At 47.9% G+C, this 22,166-nt stretch overlaps 1 protein-coding gene across 3 annotated transcripts in view; it reads right to left on the reverse strand.

Moving 5' to 3' along the window:
* Window positions 1–13,084: 13,084 nt before the first annotated feature.
* Window positions 13,085–22,166, reverse strand: part of PRAG1 (PEAK1 related, kinase-activating pseudokinase 1) — a 50,671-nt gene continuing 41,589 nt past the window's right edge. For all 3 annotated transcript variants that reach the window (XM_023751833.1, XM_006086164.3, XM_014453594.2), the window contains exons 5-6: window positions 20,870–21,603; window positions 13,085–14,288 (exon numbers count right to left, since the gene is read on the reverse strand). In XM_023751833.1, the coding sequence (XP_023607601.1) occupies window positions 13,116–14,288; window positions 20,870–21,603 (1,907 nt within the window). In that variant the 3' untranslated portion in view covers window positions 13,085–13,115. The remainder of the gene's footprint in view (window positions 14,289–20,869; window positions 21,604–22,166) is intronic.

Here is a 22,166-nt window from a genome sequence, read left to right on the forward strand (position 1 = left end):
TTCCACTCCTATCTATCTTAATACTTCTAATTATGTTTTAAAACTCTCCTCCAATATCACTTTCTTTGTGATCTTTCCTAATTTCTCCTCTCCCCTACTTCATATGGAAGAATCAGCTTTCTCCTCCTCTGTACTCTCCTTGTACTTTAGTTCATATCTCCATTGTAGTTCATATATATGTTCATAGTTCATATTTATGTCACTCTAATAATTTCTTTGTTGTCTTTTACTTATTTTTTAAATATATTTTTATTGATTTCAGAGAGGAAGAGAGTGGGAGAGAAAGACAGAAACATCAATGATGAGAGGAAATCATTGATTGGCTGCCTCCTGTACACCCCACATGGAGGCATGTGACCTGACTGGGAATCAAACCATGAATTCCCAGTTCATTAGTTGATGCCCAACCACTGAGCCACGCTGGCCAGGCCTGTTGTCTTTTTCTTTAGTTACACTTTGAATCATTCTTGTTGTTAATCTAGACATTAAGATGCTTAGAAATGTCTAAAAATAGAATCCAAAAGATTACATGACCAGTACTGTGAGTTCTTACGTGGAAAAGTACTATAGAAACTTAATAGATAAATCATAAAGCAATGCATAAAGCTGCGGTTTAACTAAATGCAAGCAACTCACCGTAACATAAATTCTCCACTCCTGGCAAAAGCAGAGAGAGCCATGCATTTTAATTAGGAACAACTCAAGTGTGTGTGTATACACACACACACACACACACACACACACACACACACACATATATATGCCTAAGTGACCGAATGACCAAATGACCGAACAACTGGTTGACCAGTTGCTATGACACACACTGACCACCAGGGGACAGATGGTCAATGCAGGAGCTGCCCCCTGGTGGTCAGTGCACTCCCACAGTCAATCTCCCATGGCCAGCCAACCTCCTGTGGTCCCTCCCTCTGGCCGGCCCCCATCGGCCCTGATCGCTGGCCAGGCTCAGGGACCCCACCCGTGCATGAATTCGTACACTGGACTCTAGTTTGTAATAAAGGGGAAACAGGGAATAGAGAGCTTGTCTTACACTTGGCTTTTGTGTAATTGTCTTTTAAAATGCCTCCCCTTCAGACTGCCTTGTACAAGTAAAACATTGACTAGAAGAAACACTTCATTCAGACTAAATAGAAGAGTGACTGAATTAGACTCCCAGTTACTTTATAGGACTTTGAGAAGAAATATTGTCAACCCAAGACCACAATGTTCCTTTATTAAACTAAACGTTTTGGGTGATTTTGGAAAAACCAATTAACCTGTTCTCTTTTAATTATACCATTCACCAATCTAATCCAACATAGAGTCAAAAGACAGACCTAATCTCTACAGGTCCACAGGCAAGTCAACCTCTTGGATTCAGTTTCCTCATCTTTTAAATGGGGATAGCTGGCCTTGCTGAAACACATGGCGATACTCTAAAAACATAAAGCATGACCCAGCAATTCTACTCCCAGTGACACATCGAAAGAGATGAAAACATATGTCCACACAAACACTTGAACATGAATGGTCACAGAAGGTTTATTCATGATAGTCAAAGAAACAGCCCAAAAGTCCATCAACTGATGAATGGGCAAATGAAATGTATATCCACACAATGGAATATTATTTGGAAATAAAAAGAAATGAGGTACTGATACATGCTATGACATAGATGAACCTTGAAAATATCATGCTGAGCCAGGCCTGCATGGCTCAGTGGTTGAGCATTGACCTATGAACCAGGAGGTCACAGCTCTATTCCTTGTCAGGGCACATGCCCAGGTTTCAGGCTTGATCCCCAGTAGGGGGAGTGTAGGAGGCAGCCGATCAATGATTCTTATCATTGATGTTTCTCTCTCTCTCCCTTCCTCTCTGAAATCAATAAAACATATATTTTTTAAAAAATATTGTGCTGAGTGAAGGAGACAGTCACAAAGAGTACATGTTGTGTGGTTCCATTTATATGAAATGTCCACAACAGGCAAAACTATAAAGACAGAAAGCAAATTCAGATTGGCCAGAGTCGTGGGGAAATGAAGGGTTGGGTGGTAATGGATGCAAAAGTCTGTGAAAGCACTAAAAGCCATTGAATGATACATTACAAATGGGTGAATTGCATGGTGCGCAAGTTGTATCTCAGTGACGTTGAAAATGAAGCATTTATATCATAATTGAGGATTATGTGTAAAGACTGGTGGTCTGGAGATATAAACGTGCACAGCAGCACTTCTCAAACTTTAAATTACAAATCCCCTGAGGATCCTGTTCAAATGCAGATCCTGGTCAGCAGGTCCTGGGTGGGCCTGAGGTTCTGCATTTTCAAGTTTCTAGTGGGTGCAGACGCTGCTGGCTCGTGGGTCACGTTTTGAAGGATGTAAAGTATGTAGAAATAAAGTCTTTTTTCCTTGAAGAAATTGTACAAGGATTGGTGAGACAAGGCACCCCGAAAATAGGATTAAAGAAGATACATTTGTGAAAGGTAAAAATGCAAATATTAAGTGTTATATTATTTTATGAGGATCATTCAAGTTCCAGCACTTAGAACTCTCTAAGAAAATGAGCATAACTTTTTTCAAGACCTGCCTCAATTCTAATGTATGTTGGCCTCTGTTTCTTGATTATCCCTATCCTAAGCCAGTAATCCCTTCTTTGTTTCTATCATTGTCATGTATAAAAGTCACAGGACACAATCGTGACTTTGTTCTCTGGTTTGTTCCCACATGACCAGCCCCTTCCTTACTAAGGATGCTGGGCCCGTGGGGCAGAGCTGGGAGTGAGGGTCTCACCTGAGTGTAAAAGTGAGTTAGGAGAGCTTTCTGAGGCTGACATAGCTCTTAGTCGCTGAATGGTGCCACAAATTTCTATCAATGAAAAAGGCAACAACTGAGGAAATTGTTTAGGGCTCAGAACATCAAACGGTGATCCCATTACCATCAGCGACTGACAGAGAGAAAACACAATTTCTCACCCCAGGATGCTGGTATGCCACTTGTGTCATTGACTTTTTAATGCAGATTCTATGGATGCAAGAATGAACAAATTAAATAGGAATATTTACTTGTTTCTGTCTATTATGGTATGCTTTTATCAAGAGCTGGATATTATCAACTCAGAAGCTTAAGAAGCTTTTATAACCCTTGTGGCTCACCTAGCATCCTGGACTGGAGATCTTTAGTTCTTTTTTTAAAAATGTATTTTTATTGATTTCAGAGAGAGAGAGAGAGAGAGAGAGAGAGAGAAACATTAATGATGAGAGAGAGAGAAACATCAATGATGAGAGAGAATCATTGATCAGCTGCCTCCTGATGAAAGTGACCTCTAAACCCGCACTGGGGATCAAGCCTGCAACCCAGGCATGTGCCCTGACCGGGAATCGAACCATGACCCCCTGGTTCATAGGTTGATGCTCAACCACTGAGCTACTCTGGCCGGGGGAGATCTTCAGTACTTGCATTGTCTAACCTTCCTCTGACCTTTCTGGGTGATGGGAGCTGGGAAAGGCACGGCATCCGCCAGCCCGCCCTGCTGCAGCCAGCAAGTGTCCATAGCATCCAGCCCCTGGCTCCGGATGCAGAGAACACACTCGTCCTGAGCCAAAGCAAACACTTCCCCATCTGGGAGGCCCACTGAGTGACAAGCAGCTTTTGATGTAGACATCATGCCCCCAGAGAGCCATTTGTTCGGAGGACAAGGGGGAGAGGGAAGGAGCTTGTCCGCCAAGATGCCCTGCTATCCTGTGTTTGCTTCCTGCAATGCGATCCTCTGGGGTTTGGGTAGAAGCGATTACCCTGGCCCTTTAAAAGGAAAGTTGCTGCTGAAACCAGATTCTTGCTGGCAGAGCCCTGACATGCCTGTCTTGGGGCTGATGAAATAATCTGCTGAGGACTTAGCTCACTTCACAGACCTTTGTGACTGGAAATGGAGAGAAACCAGGCAGAGGTGTGACTCTACCAAGTGTCACTGTTGGGGACACTGGATAAGCTCTGGAGGTTTATGGATCCTTTATCCCAGAAAGACTGAGAAATCGTTTTGGAAAACTGAATTCCTGCAGTAAAAGCATAACACTGAGAAGCAGCTCAAAAGCAAAGCACCCTTGGGCCACTGCCAAGAAATAGAAGTGTGTCTTAATGCCGATCCAAGCATGGGGACCCCAGAGAGCAGGACCCTACAATATAATGACAGTTTTCAATCCACAGTATTTCTTTAAAATCATGGAAACACATTTCAATGATTTGTAAACTATGTACAATACTGGATTCAGGTGGCTTTCACCAAACTTCATCCTAAATGATACCTAAGCATCGAAGAAGAAAGAAATCCCTCCTGTAGGAGGAGTCCTCTGAGAATCTTTTGTAAACGCTGCCTGCTGACCTGCTGAGTGACGCTGTGCCCAGGATGCCTTTCTGCACTGAGCCCATCTGTGCGGACCCTTGTTTAGGAGGTTCTGCTGCTGGGAATATCGGAACAGTTTCATCATACACCCAAGGTATCCCACCAAGCTGGCATATTAATGACACTCAGAATCGGCCTGAAGTAGAAAAAAATCTCACAACAAAGAGTCAAAAGCTTGGGAAGTTGCAGATTCTTGCTTCCTTTCTGCCCAGTAGCCTCAGTTTGGTGCAGAAAATGGAATTAGGTCGGTTTTGTTTTTTAATATATTTTTATTGATTTCAGAGATGAAGGAAGAGGGAGAGAGAGAGAAACATCAATGATGAGAGAGAATCATTGACTGGCTGCCTCCTGTACACCCCTGCTGGGAATCAAACCCTCAATCTAGGCATGTACCCTAACTTGGAATCAAACTGTGATCTCCTCATTCATAGGTCGACACTCAACCATTGATCCATGCCAGCCAGGTGGAATTTGGTGTTTGAGAGCAGTCGTCCACGAAAACCTCACTGCTCTCTCTGTCCATCTGTCCTGCTTGGGGTTGAGCACCAGGCTGACAAGTCTGAGGAGGGAGACACCTCAGGAAGGGGATGGTTGAGTCACAGCGGTTTCAGTGCAGGCATGCAGCCTGGAGGCCAGAAGCAGAGCCTGGTGCAGGGCCTGGCAGGGGCTGAACTGGGCAGACACCTTGGACATCCCCACATGCGCATGTGATAGGTCCATTCAGGCCTCGGCATCATGGAGGCTGGCAGCTTGGAAGAGCACTGGCCTGGGTTGACCAGATGGTCCAAGACAGAATGTTCTCTGTCTGGGGTACCGCAGGGCACACTGTCACAGCGGGAGTGTATCTAGGGTAATCAATTGGAAACGTTCTAATAAAATTTGTGCACAGCTGTTACTACCCACCTCATCAGAGAGGCTGTGTTTGCATGACATGCCTAAGAAAATAGAAAATGTGCCTTCGATTTTAACGTTTGGTGTTCGTAATGGAGCACTGTTCCAGGGGAAGCCGCTCAGGAGGATAGGAAAATACAGAGCAGCTTCGGTGTACCAGAGCCTCGGGGATCTCGGTGTGGAGGCAAGTGCGCAATTCTTCATGAACAACGGTGGTGGCTGTGCTGTGGGGGAGGGACCACGGGCTTTGAATACAGACTTGGTTCCAGTCTGAGTCCTGTCACTCACCAGTCATAGGACTGTCTGGCAAGGCACAGTCTGTGAGGCTCACTGTCATGCTCTATACTTGGGGATGTTGTGTGCCCTTGGGGTGCTGGTATCAGATAAGGCCTGGGGCAGCGCTTTGCCAACTTAAAACCCTGTATGATTTGAGGGGCATCATTTTTCCTAAGTAGTGGCTGTTGTCATCAACTGTAAACCACGCATCATCATGAATGGCATCAACACTTTTATTAAGAGCTGACTGTATACAACACAAGGAGCTAAGGAATGGGCAAACAAAGTGGCTTCAGACATGGCTGTTGACCTCAGGGGCCTCCCAAGCTACTTAGTGAGAAAGAACATGCTACATCACCCCTCATTATAATAAAACTAGAGGCCCGATGCACGAAATTCGTGCAAGAGTAGGCCTTCCTTCCCCTGGCTGCCGGCACTGGCTTCCCTGTGGCACCCCGTACCCGGGCTTCCCTCACAGCCCTGGCTTCGTTCAGGAGATCATCAGGCCTAATTAGCATATTACGCTTTTATTATTATAGATAAAAAGCAGTACCTGCATCCTCAAGACTGGCCCAATAGTGAGTCAAAGAATGACCCTGGAGTGAGGAGTGCAGATGAGAAAGGGGTGCTAGCTTTTATGGGCAGGGTAAAACTTGAGCTGAATGTTGAAGGTCAGCCAGGACGGCGTTGCTGGGTCCCCAGCAAACATTCGACCACACGTGGTACAGGGGTGCTTAGTGGAGAACAGAAGGCATGCAACTCTGCATTTACAACTCACCTATCTATTCACCTCTCCAGACCTCAATTTTCTCTTAAAAATGTAGGTCACCCATCCTGGTTCCTACATATATCAGAGAAATACTGTAAGAAGGTAAAATGATATTTTAAATACCAGGACTTTAAGTCTTTTGGAACAGACAACTCAGGTAAACAAAGAGACTATTATTATGTCATTCATAGTTTTTCAGTGTTTTCATTAGACACCAAACTAAGAACTTTTTTTTTTTCAAACTAAGAACTTCTGTTTATGCAACCCAGGGAGTCTATGAATGAAGGATTTGCTCGTAAGAAGGAATTCCTTTCTTGGTGCTCAGAACACAGGAGTATGTGAGTGAAAACCAGACAAGGGGCTGGATTAGATGGCCAGTTTCTGTTTGCTAAATGGCACACAGACACCAAGGAGAGCCATCTGCAGCCATTCCCAGGGCTTGCGGCATGCTCTAACATCACTCCAGGAATACGTGTCTGTCCTACATCCTTTCTTTCCTTTCATGGTCACTTTAGAGGAACCACAAAGGAGAAATGCCAGACTTCACAGGACCTGGAAGGTGATAATCACACGGCTCGAGCCCACTGCTCGGGAGAGCGGCTCCCTGAGGCCTGCGCGTGCCCTGCCGAATGCCCTTCTGTAGGAGCACTAGTGAGCTGGTGCTGTCTAGAAATGCCCTTGGTTTTCTTCCTTCCAAAGCTTTCTCCTTGGGGCTGTTGCCTTTTCAGCGTTGAAACAAAGGGGGGCTGTCCAGTGATAAGCAAGGGCCCAGCAGCTGGCGCAGGGCGGGCCTGTTTGCAGGAGGAGGGCTGCGATCAAATGAGTGACTCATAGCTGGAGGAGGCTGCCAGCCCAGCTGCTCTGTGCCCCACGTGCCTTCTGTGCTGAGAACACAGGCTCCCCCAACCCTCGTCTCTGCATGGAACTGTTCCACCGGCCAGAACACCCAGCGAGCCCCTTCATTCTATCCATATTCAATCAGGTACTTGAAACAGTAGATGACTCATCTTGGACTCAGCCAAGACCAACAGCGTCAGGCTTCTTTTGTTGAAGAGTTAACTGTAAGTTCCATGAAGGATTCCAATGAGTGGAGTCCTTGTTGCTTTCAGGGCAGCTCTCTGAAGTCAGGGAAAGCCATGACTGGAGCCTCAGGAAAGCCAAGCCACAGAGGAGCACAATCTCTTTCTTTCTTCAACATCTTTCTGGAAGATCATCTGGAAGTATTTTCCTCTGAGACCTGGCCATAGTTCCCAGGTTGAGTTTGCTGTAAGGGAGCCAGGTATAGTTTATCAAAGAAGCATTGGGTTTCAAGTGCAGGGCCTAGCAGCGTCACTCCAGGAATGAATAAGGGTCTACGGATGAATTTCTTCCTTTAACTCAGGGGTCTGCTGCCAATGCTGACTGCGGTTTGGGGGCAAGTCTCAAGGTTTCCATCTGGGAGGAAAGACAGTGGTAACTCCCAATGGAAATAGAATGTGTTGTCCTGAGAACCAAGAAACAATACCAGTGGGGGATCTTTGAAGGTTGGATGAATTAATGAATTAATGGGTGGGAGCAGGGTGGAAAGGGTGGAGGAATGGGGACAGGGTAAGGGAGAGTGATACTTCCCTGAGTATTTTTAAAAATCGTTTTGGTGTTAGTGTCATGTTATATTTTACATACTCAAAATAAAACCAGTAAGGCTGAGAATTGTTTCCATTATGATGATGGGAATGGTCAGGAAATAAAGGACATAAATAAAGGGCACAAATGTTAAAGTTTTTCTGGCTTTTAAGGAATCTGAAAAAAAGCTCTGAAATGGAAATCTACACAATCTAGAGTTCTATAGCTTCCTCGTCCCTGGAAATCTTTGAATAGACATATAAGTATTTGTATGATCCCAGGGAGGGGTTGACAAGTGTGACACTATAGACTGAATGTTTGTGTCCCCCCAGAATCTGTATGTTGAAACATAATTCCCAATGTGATAGTATCAGGTGGTGGGGTCTTTGAGAAGTAATTAGGTCATGAAGGTGGAGCCCTCGTGAGTGGAATTAGTGCCCTTATAAAAGAGACCCTTGAGAAATCTCTTGCTCTTTCTGCCATTTGAGCAAACAGCAAGAATATGGCCGTCGATGAACCAGGAAGTGGGCTTGCACCGAATTTGTTGACACCTTGATCTTGGCCTTCCCAGCCTCCAAAACTGTGAGAAATGAATTTCTGTTGTTTATAAGCCATCTAGTCTGTGGTATTTTTTTTGTTACTGAAGCATGTCTGGACTAAGATCTGTGAATAGCCTTTTGGAGGTTGTGGGAAGTTATCAGAGCTGGGTTCAGGACAATGTAATGCAGGTGGTTTGTCTCTGAATCTTGTTTTCTCATTTCCTACCTTCTCTTCTCTCCTTAAACCTCCTTGCTTAGTTCTCTCAACCTATCTCCATGCCTGATTATCCCTAATGATGTATTAAGTCAGGATTCTGTAGAATAATCTTTAAGTCCTAATACCATACATAAAAGTTTTGATAGTCTAACCACATCTAGTGTTCAGTACAGTGTTTTTGTAGGTGATAGCTGTAATCACATCCGGTAAAGGATCCAGAAAGATTTTAATCCAGAATTCAGAATATGTGATAAGTGTAAATGCTCAAGTCCCCACTGAGGTGGTACAATACCAAGTCAGCCATTGGCATGCAGAAAAATCCTGAGTAAACTTGACTTTTGCTTTCTCCACTCCAGAAAGTGGAATAGATGTAGTCAAGTCCTAGGAGAAAAGATGCAAATCAGAGAAGACTGAGTATCCAGGATCCAGTAAGGATTCAAATTGATCATGGAAGTTCTGGCCCAATCCCAGGTTCCCCTAAATCAATGATGTTTGGGTTAATTTGGACTCCTTTTCTTTGGACCATCAGGCTAGCTCATAACCTCCTTCCCAGGGCACGGATTCTAGGATATCTTCTGCCAGGAATAGTTCTCCTTTGCTGTCCTTTACCCTCATTAATTAGCATTGGAAGAGAGAAGGAAAGAAAGAGTAATTTGTCAAGACATTCACCCCATGGAAATTCCCCCAAATGTGTTATTCTTGTCTTTTATTTTTAGCAATGACATCAGTTGGGTTAGATTTGGGTTTCTAATGAATCAATTCCATTCACATCACTCTTTATTAAATATGCCAAGCAGATTTTTACATTACAAAGCTACTAGCTTTTAATAAGAGTTATTTAATAAGTTTATCTTTAGATCTTCAAGGATTTATAGCTATTCAACAGAGTGGGGAAGGGCTGCCTCATTTATTGGCTATATATTTAAAGAACAAATTTTGGAGAAGTTATTCAAGTAACATGTGTCTTTCCTCTTCAAAACTCTCCTAATTGTTTGGTGGATATGTGGACATCACAAAAGAGTGTATTCAACCCTAAGTTCTTGAAAATCAGGAAGAACTACAGCTCCCCAGAGCCCCATCTTTTCAGATCTGAGCCATGGGTTATGATAAATAAATAATCTCTGAAGTGCTTATCTTTGCTTCTGGCAAGGATATAACAATTCAGATGTACAGCTTCATAACGCCTACAGGAAAGAATTTATTTATTTATTTTTTTTTTTTTTTTTTTTTTTTTTTAAATATATTTTTTTTTATTGATTTTTTACAGAGAGGAAGGGAGAGAGATAGAGAGTTAGAAACATCGATGAGAGAGAAACATCGACCAGCTGCCTCCTGCACATCTCCCACTGGGGATGTGCCCACAACCCAGGTACATGCCCTTGACCGGAATCGAACCCAGGACCCTTCAATCCGCAGGCCGACGCTCTATCCACTGAGCCAAACCGGTTTCGGCCAGGAAAGAATTTAGAAGAAAAAAAAGAATCCACATCTTGGCATGAAACAGGGAAAGGCACGCTAACAACAGAAATTACAAATGTGAAGAGGATATGGGGGCGACTTGACTCAGAGCAGGAGAGAGAAAAAAAGAACCACAAGATTTCAATACCAGTAGTTGGATCTAAAGCCAAGAAAAAAGATGAACTCACAGATACCAGGAGTATTAAATAACCAGATGTTATGAGACTGTCATCATAACATCTGGTTATTTAATACGCTTACTGCAGAACCTCAGTCCTGTGGAATACGCTGTTGTTTCTGGACTTAATCTAGTTGGTGCTGAGCTTTCTGTGAGATGAAGCCATGCATCCCAGGTGTATTTTGAAGTTACAAAAGAAGTTATATTGAGCCCCTGAATTTAGTGTGACTGGAGCTGTCTGCCACACCTAGTATTTGTAGCCACATGACCCACATGGCTTACCATTGATGGGAAAAGCCAACCCATGGAGATGAATGGTTCTACCCTAGAGAACCTCCTCGATGGAACTGGCTCGAATGCTACCCAGCTGGATTTCACCGGTGATGGGTATGAAATTGCCCCATCTAGAAAAATGTCTGTAAACATGGAAGTCCTTGACAAATCCACTTCAGAACCAAGCACTGGGAATGGGTTTCTTCTTCCTGACGAACTGAACTGTTTCCTAGAATGACACACAGAATTGTGCCATCAGCTGTCTTCTACTTTTCCTTTCTTGGTGGAAAGCTCAGAAGGACGTTTTGTTTGAGGGCTATCACTCTTTCCAATCAGAATTTATTGCTTAGTTTCTCCCCCCTCCCCACCCCGCATTTTTACTTTTTGGTTCATTTTGGTTCTTAAAAACTTTTTTACAATCTCTCCTCCCATTCCCCATGAAGTGGGTGGCATATAAAAAAGTGCAATTAATTCAGAGATTTAAAATGTGCCTTTGAGACATGTGTTTCCAAATGGCACCGCACTCCCCTGGTGGAATATTTGTCTCCTCCCTCTCCATTGTTTATTTCCCCCAAGTGAGAAAGGACAAGAGAGCAGGGCAGCAAATCCAAAGTGGAGGGTTTGCTTGGGAAATTCTCAGGAACTAACAACTGACAAAATTATGCCCTTTAAAACTTAGGTCCTGTGGAGAATTACAATTCCATTGTCCAAAGACTCTTTTCTCTTGTACAAAAACATAGTTGGAAGCGGGTTTCAGCCAGTTCTTTCCTGAATGCTCAAGTAACAATTGAAATAAGAAATGTGACCACAGGTGCCGTCTTCACCCAGATGCATGGAAATGTGGATGTTTCCCTACAGTCCCAGGCAGGAAGGCGGAGCTTGCAAAAGCACTGACAGTAACATGCAGACGGGGATCTGGCAGATTTCCCCACCCTGCTTGCTAGCCACATCTTCAGATTTCTAGGACATCCATTAAAATCTTTGCCTTTGGCCCTAACCGGTTTGGCTCAGTGGATAGAGCATCGGCCTGCGGACCGAAAGGTCCCAGGTTCGATTCCGGCCAAGGGCATGCACCTTGGTTGCAGGCACATCTCTAATAGGTGTGCAGGAGGCAGCTGATTGATGTTTCTCTCTCATCGATGTTTCTCACTCTCTATCCCTCTCCTTTCCTCTCTGTGAAAAATCAATAAAATATATTTAAAAAAATCTTTGCCTTTGTTTCAAATTGTCCATAATTATCAACATGGTTTTAGAAATCAGTTGGGAAATTGGAAGAATAACCTTTCGATAAGAATACGTGGGCCTTGGGGCTGTTTTCCTTCAAATGAGTAATGGTTGACCTCGTGTCACTTTGAAGAGGAAAGTCCTGGTGCTCCCTAGTTCTGTGCATTTTAAAGGCATGGTAACACAGACTATAGTAGATAGCAGGTGCCAATAAGGGTTAAACGCATGAGTTTTTAAAACTGGAAACCGGAAGGAGCTTAGAACAGCAGAGCGCTGGTCTGGGAATGAAAGCCTGAGTTCTGTTGCTGCCTTTCCATGACCTCGTTCAGTAAGAACAGTGAGCCGTGTGCCCACTGCCACCCCAACCATTCATCCCCTTTCCCTGTGCGGGGAGGTGATCCTGCCCAGGGCATCACCCAAGCCCCCTGGCTGTCTGCTGTCCCGTTGGTCTTGGCCTGGAGATGACAGGTGGTAACAGAGTGAGTAGGTGGTTCTCCCATGCCAGCCTTTGCCTCATCCTTGTCTCTTGCCTTAACCTTGCCCACACCTAAGGTTCTTACATTGGAACTATCTGGAGTGGATTCTATTTTCAGCCAGGCCTCTCACAGATACAAATGGTAACCAGTGTTAGCCAAGTGGAAATGGTTTGGAGCAGTGAGGTTGAATCCCCAATCTGTGGGACGACACCAGCCGCGTCTAGATCCCTCTGAGCCGGCCAGTGGGGAGAAGCGGGGAAGATTGGCCCCGCCAAGCCCGGGGTCGGCCTGCTGCTCTATCATGGGAAGGGTAAGACCAAAGCCACTCCAGGGGGCCCAGACACTGCTTCAGGGGCTCGTATTCAGTTCTACCCACCAAAGACAGTAATGCACTTGGACATTTGGGGATAAAAGAGCTTTGCTCGTGACTCAATCAAAAAAATTTTAATACATTTTTTTTTTAAATAACAATTGGACAGGAAGGTGAAGAGCTCCCACAATAGGGCAGCGAGTCCAGAGTCCAGGCTTCGTTCTGCCGGCAGCACTGCACTGTCCCCAGGACCTGGACTGAGCTACAGTGCGCATCACAACGGAGAAACCAGGGGCCCCCGGGGAGCAGAGGCGGCCTCAGGCGGCCACAACAGCCTCAGCCTTTTACATTTATACACTTTATATATATATTACATCCAAGGAGGACAGTCACTGTACCATTTCCCAGGGAGACACGAAGCTTTCTGAGGCAGGCAGGGCACGGGGGTCAGGACGGACACCAGGAAGGGGCAGAAAAGGGCAGCTAAAGTGCAGGCTGGGGCTGTGCTCACAGAAGCTGCAGGAGCTTGAGCGACTGTAAGAGGGCGCTAGGCTCCGCGGACGCCAGGTACTGGCAGCAGAGCCAGTCCTCCAGCTCCACCCCGCGCTGGCGGTCCACGGCCTTCTCGGCGAACTTCAGCATCATCAGGGCGCGCTTCATGTCGATCCAGTTGTGCAGCGCGCTGCTCAGCGCCTCCTCCGAGGTGCCCCGCTGCTCCACCAGCTCCCGCCGCGGCCCCCACAGCAGGCACTGCAGCACCCGCTTCGCCTCCCCGATGCGGATGCGCTTGATGGGGTCGGCCTCCAGCAGCAGGTGGGCGAGCTGCTGCAGGCCGGGCGAGTAGAGGGACAGGGTGGGCAGGGGCGGCAGGTCCTCCCGCCGGTAGTCCTGCTCCCACAGCTGGGCCCGCACCTCGAACGGGTTGGGCTGGTGCAGCAGCTCGTAGATGAGGATGCCTGTCTGGAACTCATCGAACTTGCTGTACTGGGAGGCAGACACGATCTCGGGGGCCAGCCGGGCCTGGCTCTTTTTCTGCTGCAGGTTGGCGGTGCCGCCCGGCTTCTGCTTGGCCTTCAGGAAGTTGCTGATAATGAGCCGGGGCAGGTGCTTCTCACTGGGCACCCCCTCACAGGTGGGGGCCGTTGGGGGGCTGGGGGTGATACTGGCGGGGAGGGTGGTGGAGGGGCCAGGGGCAGGACCGGCAGCTGGGGCAGTGCACGTGGTGGAGGGAGGGGCGCTGGCGGTGGCAGAGGAGGCCGGGGGCCCGGGGGAGGCCTGGGGGGCGCAGTGCACCAGCAGCAGGTTCTCCAGGCACAGGTCCCGGTGGATGACCCTGTGCTCCTTCAGGTGCTCCAGCCCGTTGCAGAGCTGCAGCAGCAGGAAGCACACGCGCCGCTCGTAGGCCTCGGGCTCAGATCGATGGCTGCCGACCGAGTCCCGCACGAAGTCGGAGGCGGTCTGGTGGGGCACCTCGCGGGTGATGACCACCACGCAGTCCTGCTCCTGGGCCGGGGGCGGGGCGGGCGGGGCCGGCGCGGGGTCCTTGGGTGCGTCCGGAGCGGCGAGCATGCTGGAGGGCACCGAGGCCACGAAGTGGCCGCAGTCCTGCTGGATGTTGAAGTGCACGGGCACAGCCGGGCTGCAGTAGGAGGCCACTTTGGGCTCGGGGGTTTTGCAGATCTGCGGGGAAAAGGAGAGGTGAGGTCAGGAGGGGGAGCCATCATCTGTTCCACAACCGGTGTTGGGACATTTGGAAATCCCCCCGTGAAAAGGTGAGCTGAAGCTTACTTCAAGCCACGCACACAAATGAACTCAAAATGGTCACAGAGACTCAGGTGTAAGGGCCCGAACATACAAATGTTAGAAGAAAACATAGGCGAGAATCTTTGAGACCTTGGGTTGAGCAAAGACATCTGGTGGCATACCAAAAGCATGCATGGTTCCTAAAAGAAAGAACTGATAAGTTTGGCCCCATCGAAATTCAAAACTGTTATGCTTTAAAATATACCTTTAAGAAAAAAGAAAGGCAAGCAACAGACTGGGAGAAAATATGTGCAAGACACATATCTGATACATGAGTTCTACAAAAAAACTCTTACCACTCGGTTATAAGATAAACTTCCCAATGAAAAAGTAGGGCAAAGATATTAACAGGCATTTTCACCAGAGAAATATGTAAATGACCATAGGCACATGAAAAGATGTTCAACATCATGAGTCATTAGGGAAATGCAAATCAAACCCACAGGGAGATACTGGCTGACGCCCACTAGAATGGCTGGAAGAAAAATGACAGACAACAGCAAGTGTCTATGACGATGTGGAGAGATGGGAACACTGATGTATTGCTGGTGGTTTGTAAAAACGGTGTAGTCACTTCAAAACACGGTTTGGCAATTTCTTAAAAAATTAAAAGTAAAATGATCACACAACCCAGTAAGAGTGGGGTCCCTGGGCAACAACATACAGTGTGGCCCCCTGGTATTGGTAGGAAGACTTCCCTCTGCCCACGGTGGGCAAATTCTCAGGAAGCCAGATCGGAGCCGACACAGGCAGTCAGCCTTGCTGCCCACCCCTCGCACCTGAATGGGCAGCTACCTGACAGGAGACCTGCCTGACCACGGGGGTCATCCCTCTTGGGAACCGCAGGGGCAGATGCAGGCCCTAAGCTTCTGGGCCTTGGCCACGTTCTCTGAGGCTGCCTGGTTTCTAGATCCAGGTACATATGCACTGCCTACAAGCTGGCATGACCTGCAGGGCTGACTTCAATGAAACTGCTATGTGAGTCAGAGTGGCTGAAGGAAAACAGAAAGCTCTCCAGGGCCGGGGAACCCCAAGGGCCAAAGGCACCCTCTGAGCGGAAAGTAGGAATAAACAAACAGGTGATCTCAAGCTCCTCTGGGGAATCCCCACAACCGTGGCTTCCACATCTTTTTGTACTAATGACAATGCCGGCCACCCGGGACCTTTAGCCGCACTAATCCTCATCGGGTCACCGCACAACTGGAGAGCCTTGAGCCAGACACCCTGGGCCTCCAGTGCCCTGTAATTACACTGAAAGGGGCTGCAGATGGTCTGTGACCTCCTCTCCCAAAGGCTAGTGCACAGCCTCAGCCTCGCTTTATAGAAGGTAAGGATCAGTGTGTAATCCCCAGAAGAAAGGCTTCTCGCATCCACCCAGAAAACATCGTCCTGTGGACAAACCCAGAATAACCCTTCGGGCGGCTGCTCGGCCCCACTCAGGTGACTACAATGGTCTCAATGCGCCATCATGCTCACAGGTGCTGTTTCTAGAAGTTCCACAGCAAGCACTTTTCCCAGAGATTTATTTATGCTGCAGCTATAGAAACCTCTCAGCACGAAACCTGGGATAAAAGAGTTCAGCCTCTTAGGAAACTTTTATCAACTTAATTGGGAGGCGGGGGAGGTAACACATTAATCTAATAATTTCTCTGCTATAGAAGTGGAATAGAAATAGAAGGGAAGTGCATTTATCCCAGACATGGGTTCCATTATACCAGCAAACATGATTTTGGAATAGCTTGTCTAAAGGGCATTGTTGCAGGCTCTTTCTTATTCAACTATCTTTAGCTTTTAAATGGCCGGCTTCTGCCCAGCTGGTGTGGCTCAGTGGTTGGTTGAGCATCGACCTATGAACCAGAAGGTCACACAGTTGGATTCCCTGTCAGGGCACAGGTCCCAGTTGCGGGTTTGATCCCCAGTGTGGGGCATGCAGGAGGCAGCCGGTCAATGATTCTCTCTCATCATGGATGTTTCTCTCTCTCCCTCTTCCTTCCTCTCTGAAATAAAAAAAAATATAGATATTACAAATAAATAAATAAATGGCTGGCTTCTGGAACACTATTAACCTAAAGAAAATTTAGGGGAGTGATCTTCACAAATAGCCTTGCCTGTAAATACCAACCACTGTGCATGGGCCGGCCTGCAGCGCTATCTATGAGGATGTGGAAAACGCAGTGCCGATGTCTGGTCACTCCCTCCAGTGAGGGTATCTCAACCACATGGCCACCTTCTGAACTCCTGCGTGTGCGAGGCACTGTGTCTACTCAGCCCTCTACATATTAAGTCTCATTAAATCTCAAACCACCAAATGAGGTAGATGGTATTACAGAAGAGGAAACCGAGGGGCCAAGAGGTTCAATTTGCTCAAGATTATACAACCGACAAGAATTTGAGAGGTCAAAGCATGGGCTTGAGAGTGCAAGAGACCTTGGTTTAAATATAAACTTTGCAAACACTGACAAGTCACCAGCGCGTCTGGTTCTTGCAGCAGTTCTGTTCTAAGAAGTATCCACACACACACACTGAATTAACGAATACTGAACCACTGCTCCCAAAGGAAATGCAAAGGGAAGTTCTAGCAAGCCTCGGGTTACAACATTTTCATTAGCTGGCCAATATATAACCTTGTTTTATGTGGGTTTCTGTTTAAAGATACCCCATTAACAGATACTGTTGATTCATTAACATTGCACTCACGGCCAACAGCATTTTACCTCCTGCCTGAATGAAGCTGGTCCAATACTCTCCCAAGGGCACACCACAGCACTTAGGAGCGCTAGACAGGACCTCCGCGCTCAGCCCGGCCATTTAAACAGCAACATCACCACCAACAAGCCCAAAAATGTGAAGAATGAGGCAGTAACTAAACCACGGAAGGGACACTGTTGGCAGTGAGAGCTGAAACTAGGTGGAGCGCCCCCTTGTGCCACCTCTGCTGGGAATTTGCAGACTGGGTGATTCAAATCCTCCCCACTCTGTGCATGTCCAGAAATGACCACAAAAATGCCATAAGGATTTGAGTTACAAATAAGTTTTAGCAGTGAATTCACAACATGGAATCCATATAGTGAGGACTGACTGTATTTATCTCAAAAGTCTGCCTTCTCCTCTGTGTATAGGGCAGTAACAGCTCCCTCCTCGCAGGCCACTGGGAGCATTAAATGACACAACACAGGTGTGGGGTGGGGCTTTCAGCACCGCGCCCAGCCCAGGTGAGCAGTGGCTGGGAAAGGTTGCTATGGTGATTGCTCTGGCAGGTTTGGCTGCAACCATGCTCAGTGCACACCCCAGAGCTGGTGTGTAGGTTATTGTGCCAACCGGAGGGCACAGCTGCCCGGGGCATGGGAAACGTTTCCAAGGATCCCCTTTCTCCAGGGTCTCAAAGGCCTGGGCCCCGCGAACACTCCCAGTGGAGCGGCTGACAGTTTGCACAGAGATGTAAATGAAGGAGCAGCGTCAACGGCAACTGGGCTGGATGTGGTTCAAAAATCAGTGAGTGGGTCACCTGGCTGCACAGACAGCTGGGTAGAGGAACAGGGGACAGGAAGGGGGCAGGAGGCTTTCTTCCCATCCCCATCTGCCCCACCCCCTCATTTCATTTTCAGGGGTCCGCCCTGGGGTTTTTTGGCCCAAGACATTCACACAAACCTTTGATTCAGCTCACATTTCAAACGTTTTGTTGTGCCAAGTCTCACTTTAAACTTTGCAGCCTGGGCCTCATTCACTGTTGAGAATCTGGGCTAAGTCACGTCTGTTCAATAAGAAATAAAGGCCCAGCTGGCTCAACACAGGTCCCTAATTACTCAACTGAAGCTCTAGGTGGCTGAGGAATGAACCGGGCTTTGAAACCTCACACGCAGTTTATGATTTTTGCCTGCCCTATATGCATGAGCAGGGCTACGGAGCAGCCTTCCTCTCCTTGCTGCTGCAAGAACCAGGGCCCAGCATTAGTGGGAGCAGGTGCGAGCCGGCCTTTGTTCACGAGGCTCCCAACCGAGGCTCCTGCTCACCAGGCGCAGATGAAATGAGCTTGGCGACAGACAGGCTCCGGAAGGGGGACCCGCTCCCCCGCTCGCGAAGGCCAGACGACTGTACGCCCGTCTAGACCACGCAGCTAATGAGGTGGAACAGCTGCACGTGGGAAATGATGCTCCACACCCTGCCCACCACCCCCAGCACCAGGCCGGGCACATGTGCAAACGGATATTGTTGTTCCCCGTCTCTGAACATTTCAAGCTCTTCTCCAAAGCTCCTTCTCCACGGTACAGAGGTAATCCTTGCACTGCCAAGTGTCTGGCAAAATCAGATGGGGGACACGCGGGCCCCTCTTCCTTCGAAGACCAAGGCCGATCTTCCCGTTCCCTCACCATTTACTTTCCTACCGAAATGAGAAGCAACGCTTGCCTTTAACATCCTCTGGGGAAGCTGGATTTTCTGCACTGGCCGTCAGAGAACATAGCCTATTCTACATTATGACAGGAGGTTCTAGAATGCAAGCTGCACGTCACAGTAGTATGTATAAAACCCCAAACCCTGGCAGATCTTGTGCCAGGGGGTCCCTTGGTTCTTTGCAGTAGGGTCACATCGCTTTAACCCCAGGGGCAAGAGGGACGAGGCCTCTTCCACTCTCTCCCTCTCGCGATGGAGAGGTCAGCTGTCTCCTGACAGTGAAAGAGCGCCCAGGTCCAGCCCAGGAGACGAGGAGAATGACGGATGCACTTGAACCAGAAAGGCAGACGCAGAGGGAGGATTCACAGCTCCCCTCCTCAGGTTCACTGGGGCTAGTGAGAATGAACTTCCTAAAGGCGCCTCCACCCCCTTGGCATTCAGGGATCTCAAATCTACGTTCCCTTCATTGGGTGGATACAGACCCCTGGCTCTGGGCTGAAGGTGGTCAGGGGCTAATCACATTCAGTTCACTGGAGGGTCCACTCACTTCTTTCTCTACTGGATGCAGCACCATCCCAATAGGAGGGGAAATGCCGGCATTGTTTTTTCTTCTTCTTTTAATCGTGGTTGGGGGCGTGGCAGGGAAGGGACCTCACCAAGAGAGTAGCGGCTGGGGTTAGAGATAAAGAGGCAATGAAGTTCAGGAAGTCCAAGGACTCTCATTCCTGACCTTTGTGTTTTCTTCCGTTTAGTGCCCACCATCTGGCCACAGCCCCTAGTCTTCCAGGCCCTTGATTTCTGTATAATAACTGGATCTTCCTAGTAGCCACCCCTCCCTCGTTTTTTCATAGGAAGGCAGCAGGTAATTATATACCGTTCCTTGGACATAGAAATCAGCAGTTCCCAATCTATAATTTAGGGTGGTGTCACTAATTTCTTAAAAGAAAAATCTCAACGTAAAATTCATTGCTATTTTCCTTGGCTAATAATTGTAATCTTTTTTTAAAAATTTCACTCATAAGTAGGAAGCTGCCCCATCAAGGCTATTTCACATTCGTTCACTATTTACATTTTTTCTAATATCTCGGGACAGATGATGGCAAAAGAGAGCTCAGGGTTCCCCTCCTCATTCCCAACCAAAAGCCTACATTTACAGAAGGGCCATAGACCCATCAGACAGTCAAGGCCACTAAAAGGAGATGAAGAAAGAAGTCACACGGATAGACTCGAGTCAGTGGCCAAGATCCAAATGGCCAGATGTGTGCAGACGCTCAACCAGCTGGCTCGGAACTGCGCCCTGAGAGAGCAGTGGGGTGTGGCAGCAACAGCCCTGATCCAGTGGCAAAGATTAAAGAGCTGTGTTCCCTTGGACTGATCACTTAGCTTCTCTGAACTTCATTTGTCTTAACTGACAGGATGGTAACATAGACAAGACAAAGCATTCATCTCAGCCACCAGCTGACTATGGGCAAATTACTTAATCATTTTAAGCTTCAGAGTCGTCATCTGTGAAACCTTCCCACCCTGTGAGGATTCAAGGTCATGTAGTTAATGCAGCCAGAAAAGAGTCTAGTTGTGTAGTGAATGCTCAGTCAATGTTCTTACCCTTATTGTTCTAGGTCGAAGTCTCCTGGCTCTATCTGAAGGACAATACCCTAACTGTCCATCTTCTGTGCTAGATTATAAGCTCCATAGGAACCTTATGTCCACCTCTCTATACTCAGACCTTAAAAAATACTTGGCCTATTGTAGGCACTCAGTAAAAACCCACTGAATAAAGGAAGGAACTCTCTGTTGTATTAAAAGGCAACTGCTATCTTAATCCAACGAGATCACCTAAGTTCATGCCTGGAAGCACAGAATGAATCATCTATTCATAGTGCAAATCTCTCTGCACCATGACCTTCGCCAGGCAGAGAGTGAGATCACTGAACATTAAGTGTCAAAAGGGACCTTCGGACTCAACCCTCCTCCTGAAACCTGGAGAGGCGGGAGGACTTGCTCCAGCCACAATCCCGCCAAAGCCAGGACCAGCTGGCTGTGCTGCAGATTAGGAGGGTGGTACCTACTTTCACAGCGTAGGTGCTGCCGGGGTCCTCGGAGCAGGTGGCACAGTAGTAGATGGCATCCCCCGAGTCACAGCAGGGCTTGTTGCAGGTCAGCTTGAAGAGCGACCAGTTGTTCTCATTGAAGTGCAGCTCCTTCTTCTGGCGGCCCATGAACAGGTCCTCACACTTGGCCCCGAGGCGGATGAGGGACTGGGCGTAGAGCCCCACCAGCTTGGCGTGGGTGCCCTCCTTGCTGCTGATGCTACTCAGCAGACTGTGGAGCTGGGGCTGGTTGCTGCTGGTGGAGGCCTGGCTGGCCACGCTCAGCTGGGAGGATGAGGCCGAGGGCATCCCCTTGCACTGGAGGCTGGGGCTCCCGCTGCCGCTTCTGCCACCTGCCAGCCTCGGTGCTGGGCCATTGCCCTTGAAAGTTTTCTCCAGAGGCTCCGAAGAGAAGGCGTGATGGTGGCGGTTCCCGTGGCCGAAGTGGGACTCCTCATGTGCGCGGACGTTGATCTCCGAGTGGCTGAGGTTCAGCTTTGGACTTGCTGCTCTCGGCTTGGGGGAGCCCTGGGTCCAGAAGAAGCCATCGGGTGAAGAGGCCGCCCGGCTCACTAACTTCTTCTGGGGGAGAGGCGGGGGCTGCAGGGGGCTGCTGCGGGACACGTCCTCGGTGGAGCCCGAAGGGAATGGAACAGGAGCAAAGAGCTTCTTCCCACTGTTGGTGGGCGAGTGAGGCGGCTCAGACGATGGGCCTGAAATCGAGAAACAAATAGGCTGGAGGTCAATGCCATTCATCCCAGAACCCCTGGGCCTGCATCTACCTACTACCTATCTGTCTGTCTGTCTAGCTACCCAACAACAGCAAACAGATCTCAAGGGAAAGCAAGTGTGTCCTGAGCCCGCAGTCCCAGAGTGGTGCCCGGGGTTGGGGGAAAGTCCCACAGGGCCACAGGTCTCCACAGAGCATAGCAACGTCCAGCATCGTCCCCGGAGATGAGATGAAGGGCCCAGACAGGGAAGACACTGCACTTTACTCTGTGCCGATGTACAACGTGGAGGTTTTACAGTGAAACAGGAAGCCAGGTGGTAAAACACGTAAGAAAAAGCTATGGACATCGGAAACGGGAAAGGGCGAATTGAAATAATCCTCATCTGTGTCATTCTAAGAACGGACTGCAAGATGTACCCATTACTTTACTAACAGCTTTTAGGAGGGTAAAAACAACATTAACTGTGTTCATAGATGGGAAAATGCACCCTGTAATCCTGAAGGTTAAAATGCGAAAGAAATAGGGGTCTTCAATGGAAGGGAACG

The sequence above is a fragment of the Myotis lucifugus genome, unplaced genomic scaffold (genome assembly GCF_000147115.1).
Source record: "Myotis lucifugus unplaced genomic scaffold, Myoluc2.0 scaffold_26, whole genome shotgun sequence".
Lineage (NCBI taxonomy): Eukaryota > Metazoa > Chordata > Mammalia > Chiroptera > Vespertilionidae > Myotis > Myotis lucifugus.